The sequence below is a fragment of the Macaca mulatta genome, chromosome 7, assembly GCF_049350105.2.
Source record: "Macaca mulatta isolate MMU2019108-1 chromosome 7, T2T-MMU8v2.0, whole genome shotgun sequence".
Lineage (NCBI taxonomy): Eukaryota > Metazoa > Chordata > Mammalia > Primates > Cercopithecidae > Macaca > Macaca mulatta.
The window spans coordinates 43,416,468-43,424,739 of record NC_133412.1 but is presented as its reverse complement, the minus strand read 5'-3'; the positions used below and the strand labels follow the sequence as shown (position 1 = coordinate 43,424,739).

The 8,272-nt window shown below is 45.9% G+C and overlaps 1 protein-coding gene across 3 annotated transcripts in view; it reads left to right on the top strand.

Moving 5' to 3' along the window:
- The window catches only part of MEGF11 (multiple EGF like domains 11), a 383,043-nt gene that overhangs the window by 303,524 nt on the left and 71,247 nt on the right, over positions 1-8,272 (top strand). For all 3 annotated transcript variants that reach the window (XM_077939610.1, XM_028851053.2, XM_077939611.1), the window contains one exon: positions 4,337-4,473. In XM_077939610.1, the coding sequence (XP_077795736.1) occupies positions 4,337-4,473 (137 nt within the window). The remainder of the gene's footprint in view (positions 1-4,336; positions 4,474-8,272) is intronic.

The following is an 8,272-nucleotide window of genomic DNA, read 5'->3' as shown; positions in this document are numbered from 1 at the left end:
ACTCGGGAGGTGGAGGTTGCCATGAGCCGAGATCACGCCATTGCACTCCAGCCCGGACAACAAGAGTGAAACTCTGTCTCGGAAAAAAAAAGAAAAAGAAGTTTTTCCAAGAGTGTCCTTATCCAGCCCAGGACTGTAGAAGACTGAGTCAGATAGAAGCCAGAAAGCCTTCTCCCCCCTCATGAATACCTAGAACTTTTAATGTGCACTGAGAAAGGCCCCTGCGATACCTGGAGTACCCCCACCACCTCCAGGAGGAAGAAGAACCCCTACTCGGAGTGACTTTTGTCTTTTTCTTTTCTTTCTTTTTTTTTGAGATGGAGTCTCACTGCGTTGCCCAGGCTGGAGTGCAGTGGCACAATATCGGCTCACTGCAATCTCCGCCTCCCGGGTTCAAGTGATTGTCATGCCTCAGCCTCCCGAGTAGCTGGGATTACAGGCACCTGCCATCACGCCTGACTAATTTTTGTATTTTTTACTAGAGCTGGGGTTTCACCACACTGGCCAGGCTGGTCTGGAACTCCTGCCCTCAAGTGATTCACCTGCCTTGACATCCCGAAGTGCTGGGGTTGCAGGCATGAGCCACCGCACCTGGCCTCAGTGAATTTTCTCTCCCCTTTTCTCACACACACACAGTCTCTCACTGTCCTCAGCTGCTTCTGCCCCTCACTCCTCCCTCCCCTCCTCACCTCAGTCCCTCCTCTCAGCCCCTCTACTTCTGACTTGTGTGTGGAGGAGAGTCTGAGCTGAACGGCCTCCTATTTAACTCATTACAAGTAAACTAGATGATCTTGAAAGATGACTCTGCTCTGGCACAATTTTCCTGAATAAACTAGCTTCTAAGGGTTGGTGATTATTGGTGCTGAATAATTGTGTGTTGAACTAATTGATTGATTAATTGGAGGAACATCCTTGATCTCCATAAAAGAAATGACTGTCGGGTGTGTGCAGGGCTGGAAGGGCAGCAGGAGACAAGAGCAGGCTCAGATCTGTTAAAAACCTAAGACTCATGCGTGTAATTTTAAGTTACATAATACCACAAGGCTAATGCTGGGGGGCGGGGGAGTCCCCTGCTCCATTTACAAATCCTACTCCCTAAAGGCAACTACTTTCAAATCTTTTAGATATTTCTTCTGGCATTTCCCTCCATTTTTCTACATAACATGCTTTATAGCCATTTCTTGACTTTTCCATTTTAGACAGTCATTGAATCCATTGACTTCCTGCTGTAGAATAAGATTCTGCTCTGCCATACACACACATACAGATGCAAGCAACCCCTCTCCCACCCTCCCAGTGGAGTTATATTACAATTTGTGGTTAAATCATTAAAAAAAAAAAAAATTTAAGACGCAGGATTTGGCTGGGTCGCCCAGGCTGGAGGACAGTGGCTATTCACAGGCATGATCATAGCTCACTGCAGCCTTGAACTCCTGGGCTCAAGTGATCCTCCTGCCTCAGCCTCCTGAGTAGCTGGGACTACAGACAGGTGCCACCATGTCCAGCTTGGTTAAATTATTTTTTTAATATTTATGTTAATATACATGTGTATTGTTACTAATTTACCCTTAAAACTCTCTTGACAGAGCTCTCAGACTCCTCTCAATAAGGTCAGACCCATCAGAAGTCTCCCCAGGTTTTGTTTTTGTTTTGTTTTTGAGGCAAGTTTCTTAGAAGCCTGTATCTTCTGTTCCAGTCCGAACTCTTTAACTCTGTTCTCCAGGCCTGCAGCATAGCTGTCATCTGGTGCTTCCTTTCACTGCTGTCCTGGGATTCCTTTCACCTCTGTCTTCTGTTGGAGTCCCTAGTTCCTGGAATTCATACCTTTCTTTTTCATGGGTAATTTTTTTTTTTTTTTTTTTTTTTTTTTTTTTTTTTTTTTTTTTTTGGAGACAGTTTCGCTCTTGTTGCTCAGGCCGGAGTGCAGTGGTGCGATCTCGGCTCACTGCAACCTCCACCTCCTGGGTTCAAGCGATTCTCCTGCCTCAGCCTCCCCAGTAGCTGGGATTACAGGGATGCACCACCACACCCGGCTAATTTTGTATTTTTAGTAGAGATGGATGGGGTTTTTCCGCATTGGTCAGGCTGGTCTCAAACCTCAGGTGATCCGCCCATCTCAGCCTCCAAAAGTGCTGGGATTATAGGTGTGAGCCACCGTGCCCTGCTTTCTTGGGTAATTATTTTTTTATGGAAAACAAATCCTCCAGTAACTTTCTGAGAAAGTGTTTATGAAAGGTTAACTTTTTGAGGCTATTCAAATCTGAAAATGTCTTTATTGAGTCCCCTACTTTAGTGTTAGTTTAGTTCGGTGTAGAATTCTAAGTTGGAAATGATTTTTTTCCTCTGGATTTTTAAGGCATTGCTCCATTGTCTTCTGGCTTCTAGTTAAGAAGTCTAAAACCTTTTGATTCCTGATTTTTATATGTTTGTTTTCCTCTTTGTATTTTCATTTTTGTTTTTGTAGAGATGAGATCTTGCTTTGTTGCCTAGGCTGGTCTCCAACTCCTGGGCTCAAGAGATCCTCCCACCTCAGCCTCCCAAAGTGCTAGAATTATAGGCATGAGCCACCACACCTAGCCTGTTTTCCTCTTTCTAAAAACTGTGAAATGTAAAAAATCATTTCTTTATCCACAGAGATATAAAAGTTTATGACAACATGACTTGATGTGGGTCTTGTTTCATATTGTTGCTGGAGACTTTGTAGGCCTTTTCAGTTCAGAAACCCAGGTTCTTCATCCTTCCATTCTGGGAAATTATCTTTCATTATATTTTCCATTAATTTACTTACCTCTATTTTCTCTGTTCTACTGTCTGGAACTCCTGTTAATTAGATGTCAGACCACCTGAACTGGTCCTCTAATTTCATTATATTTTCTCTATTTTAATCTCATCTTTCTATCTTTGTCTCTTTCTCTCTCTGTTGTACTTTATAGATTTCCTCAACTTTCTTTTGGCTCTTCTATTGCAACATTTTAATTTCTGCCATCTTATTTTTAATTTTCAAGGCTTCTTTCCTACTCTCTGGCTATCCTCTTTTATAGCACTCTATTCTTTCACAGGTGCAATATTTTCTTATAGCTACCTGAGCATGTTCATTTTAATTATGATAGAGGCTTTTTTCCTTCTCTTTTTTTTTAGGTTTTCCTTGTTCCACGCATGGTTCCTATTTCCTCTGTGTTCCTGTTGTCTATTTGTTTATTTCAGTGTTTCTCTTTCATGTGAGGGCCTGTTTCAAATATCTGGTGATCCTTGGCCATCTGTTCACGTTTTACAGTGAGCCTCAGAAAAGCTAATTGGACACCTGGGGGTGGAGGGCGATGTCAGGCGTGTTGACTGATGGGACTCTCAACTATCAATATCTTTAGGTCATTTCTCTTGAACTCCTCAGTGTCCCTAGAAAGGAACCGTCCAACCTCCTGCCACAGGGAGTTCAGTCGGGCAGTCAGCCTTTAGGAGCGCAGCAGGGAAGAGAGCAGCAGGAGAGGTCCACCCCCACCTTCATCTCTGCCTGTGTCCCTTGTCCACAGCCTGTGACGCCAACCTCTCTGAAAGACTTGGACAATTCACCTGGCTATTCAAGGTGGGGGGAGCAGAGATTGGGGGTCTAATTCCCTATTTTATAAACTTTCAAACAGTCCTGTTTTGATCCTACCTGCACCTTCACCTTCAGAGGATCCCAGTGTCTCTGATTCCTGAGCTTTTTGAGGTTACAAAGGACTTCATCACCCAGGCTTATGACACTCCCTTTGCAGGCACTTAACATTGCCCAGGAAGCAGAAACCAAAGCAGTTATCACTCCTCCACCTGCTTTTCCATCTTCCAGTGTGTGACATCCCTTGTCTCCTATTCCTCTTTTCCTTGTAGGTTTATACCTGTACCCCTTTAACTCTCATGTCAGTTGGGTTTGGGAAAGAAGCTGAGCAAAGTGCACGTCTCCACACCAGCATGTTTACTCAGCCTCCTTCCTTGTGTCTCCTCAGCGCTTTACTGTGTACCCATGTGAGAGTACTTAGTGCCTTGTACTTAGCTGTTTTCTTGGCTCTCTCTGCAGTAGACTAGGAAGACAGGAATCAAGTCAAATCACCCCTAGTGTCTAATACAGCACCTCGTATACAATAGTCAGTTTCTAAATTGTGCTGAATAACTGGATGAGCAAGTTGGCCTCCGTCTCCCATCTCCCATCTCTAAGAGGAGGGCTTTGGAGCCCTGGTGTCCAGCTGGCTGAACTTCTTCTGGGAAGTTGGGTGGTCCCTGGAGCCACAGCAGCTGTGCCATTCCCAGGAAAGTTTGGCATCTCTGGAGCACCACCATACATGTCTTCCCACCTCTGTTTCAGGGAGCAGTGTGTGCCCAGCCCTGCCCACCAGGAACATTTGGCCAGAACTGCAGCCAGGACTGTCCTTGCCACCATGGAGGGCAGTGTGACCACGTGACTGGACAGTGCCACTGTACAGCTGGATACATGGGGGACAGGTAAGGATAGTGTTAACTGTTGTCTTTGCTGTCCATTTTACTCATTTTCACAGGAGCCTTGCAGAGAACAGCTCATAGCTCTGTCTCTGCCAGCCTTCCAGTTCCTTTCTCAGAAAGCACTCTGAGCTCTCCTGCCAGAGAGAGTTGGCACCTGATCCCTCCTCACCCTCGGCCTGCAGAGACACCCTCTTCTCTGGCCTAGTGGCCCAAGCCATGAATTTGCATGGGCTCACCTGGGGGAAGGACGTGAGCACCTGCCCCCACTCTCTACTCTCTGAACTCATGGAGGGAGGCAATGGCACAGATAATCCAAGGAAGCTGAGCGTGCAAAACCATTTCACACATTTTGCACGATTTCTTCTGGAAGGGGATTTTTAGTCCTAATTTGGGTTCCACCAAAAGGATACTGGCATCAGTTTGCATCCTCTGAAGGCCTGCGGCTTAAGAGCAGATTGAAGGAGGGTGCCAGTGTCCCGGAATGAAACCAGCCTTGCAGAGTGAATAATCAAAAAACACAGAACTGGCAAATTGCCATATGTGCACATGTGCCACAGCTGGAAGAAGGAGGCCATGATGACAGGGCAGGTGCAGAGGAAAAGGGAGAAACGGCAACCAGCATGTGTGATGGTGAGTAGATTGGAAGCTGGAAAAAGATATTTGAAACCCACAGAACCTGGGCCAAGTCTCTTCCCTCTCACCCTTGACCACATGGGTCTCTTCAAGCAGAGAAGGGCTGTACAGAGGTGGCCCCCACACCCCATGCCTGGTTCTGTGGGGATCCATGTTTCATTTCTGGCTCCTGGATTTTATGCTCTTCTCAGACAAAATGAGGAAACATTTTTCATCATTCCCTGCCTGGGTGACATCAGGAAGCCAGGAGGGAGGCTGAGTTAACCAATGAATCCCTCTGTTTCTAACAGACATAATCGGGGCTTCTCCAGCTCTCACTAGAATCAGCCCCAAATCCTTAGTGATGTCCAGAAAAGAGACTGTCCATTAGCCTTGGGCTGATTTACCTCCGGCTGGAAGTCTTTTAAGCCAGATCTGATCTCTTTGTGAGCCAGTGTTCATCAACGTGAACTTCCCCAGCGTAGAACGTGGGGTGTGGCATCTGGGGATCCGTCCCTCCCTAACCCGTGGGAGGGGGGGCTAAAACATTGAGTCCAGTTCCCATCCTCATCATCTCCCCAAATAAGAAAATGCTCAGGATGAGCCAGTATGGACTGGAACCAGGAAGACCCTCAAGCCAGCACAGGACTCCTTTGTCAGTCCACTTTCTCATGAGAGTGCAAACCGCTCGCTTGTTGTTGGAAATGAGCAGGCCCAGCACTCTAGCCGGCTAGACTCCACACGAGTAGACCCTAGTTCATTGGTGCTCTCGATTTTCCCTGTAAAGATGTGCCAAATAGAGAAATAATCCAAAATCTCTCTGCTTGTTGGAGCCTGGTCCATGATCCTGGGCAGAGAGAAACCTCTAAAGCCAAGGGGCCCTCCAGCAAGCTTTGTCAATCAACCACAGGAGAGTTCAATAGGAGGCCAGGCAGCATTTGGGCTTCTCGCCTAAACGGGCTGCCTGGTGTTTAATATTTTGTAAAATTGCCTCCATTAATTTCGTAGGTGACAGCTGCATTAACCCACCCAAATCATCACAAGCATATTAAAGTTGAGTGGGTGTAATAATGCAGGCCTCCCCGGATAGGCAGAAACCAGTGCAAATTAAACACGAAATGTAACGAGGGCTTTGCAGCTCATTTTGTAATTTAATTGAGCAATGTATCTGGTTGTTAATGGCAATATCGGACACATTAGATTGATATGGTGCAAAGGAAGAATGTTTAAGTAGAAAACTAATTCCTGCTGTGATTACCCTTCTGTTCCACGGGCTCCGTTATTAGCATGCTTTGTGTAAAATTCATTAGCTGTCGTTGCTTGATCTCTAAATAAATAAGTTGTTTAAATTGTGAGTAGGGAAAAAAAAGAGGCTGATTATGTAAATGAATGAGGTTGTCAATATTTCATTTCCAGATTGCTTTTCTGGGGCTGTAGATTCGGTCACCCAAAAAATGTAGTGGGCTAGGGAATTGCCCTTCTGAGGAGCTTAGGGTTCAGGGCTCTGTCCAGTCCTGCTAGGCAGGAGGGAGCAGGAATGTTTGAAAAGGAGCAGGTATCAGGAGGTATCTGGTTTGAGTTTTTTCACCCGACATTTGAGAGACATTCGAGGCCAGCAAAGCACAGAGACTTCTGGAGAAATCCATTTGCAGGCTGAACAGGGGCTGGTAATTCAGATATGATTATTCAGGTCTTCAGCTGCTCTTTTCCTCCCTTCTGCCTCAGTTTCCCTCCTTCCCTTCCCCCATTCTACTTCTCCTCCTTCTGTCTTCTACTTTCCATTCCTTCTCCAGACATCACCTTCTTTTTTGCCTCTTCTTCCCTCTTTTTTCTGCTCTCTTTCCGTTCATGAGGCCTCAGATTGACTGACATGTGACAAGATTTGCAGAAAGACAATCTGGGGTCATCTTGGCCCCATGCAGGCTGCGTGAGCTTGGAGCAATTGCCTCACTTGTCCCATGGCAGCCTCCTTAACTCCAAAGTGAGGGTGATGAGAATATCTGCTGCTCCAGGGGCTGGGGACAGGCTCTGGGGCCTGAGCAGCTGGAAACCCCTCGGTATATGGTGCCCAGGGCTGGTGTTGTCCTCATGATCCCTGCTGCCCCATTATTCTACCAGATCACTCCTTTACACAGTGGCTCTGAGAGGAGAGAGCTGGCGGCATCTTCTTAGGAAGGAAGCACTCAAGGCCAGACCCCAGTCACTGTCCTCTTCTCCTTGTCATTGTGGGCACAGAGCAACGAAAGCACAGAAGACAGACAAGGACACCCCAGTCTCAAGTTGCCAAAGCTGGTGCCCCACACACTGGCTGCTCTCATCCGCCACATACTTGCTAGCTGGCCCTGCCACATCCACGAGGGTCTGGCCACTCATCCTCACCGTAAACAACTGAGTCACCCAGACACAGAATCTCTCTGCCCTGTCTATAGAAGAATACTTCCACTCCCATGATCCTCCAGAATACATAATAAAGAAGTTAGAACTGTATTTTTTTTAATTGCTTTTCCCCTCTGATTACTGTAGAAGATATATAGAAAACCTAGAAAATTGAAACATATGATAATTAAAACACTGACTCCTCAAATCTACTCTACTATCAACATTTTAGAATTTTTCCCTTTGGGCTTTTTCATGCCTGAATTTAAGGCCAGAAGGTCAGATGGGCTCTGTTATAAGAACTGTTGAAAACAATATTAACATGAGTACTAATGAAAATAACTAACTTTTCGAATTGAGCCCCAATTATGGGCTGGGCACCTTTCTGTGTTACACACATTATCCCATTTAATTCTTGCAGAACCTGATGAGATTTAGTGAGTATCATCCCATTTTACAAAAAGGAAGAGGATGTCAGAGCTTTAGGTTAGTTCTCCATTATCCGCACTGTTGAATCAGTGCTGGAACAAAGATAACTAGAACTCCAGAGGCCATTTCCATTTGTCTTTGGGATGCAAGAAGTTGTCTCCCTCTTTTACCCCTTATTCCCCCAGGTTTACCCCTTGACTTATCCGGATCTAGTTGCTGTGACAATAAATTTGCATCCCCTGGGAAAGAGCCCAGGGTAGGGGTAATGGGTGTTGAGGCACATTCAGGAAACCAGGTGGTCAGCAGTGGAGGTCACACTCACCCACGGAGGAGCCACACCCTTGGCTGTGAGTTAAATGAAGTTGAATAATTATCCTCATGTTGG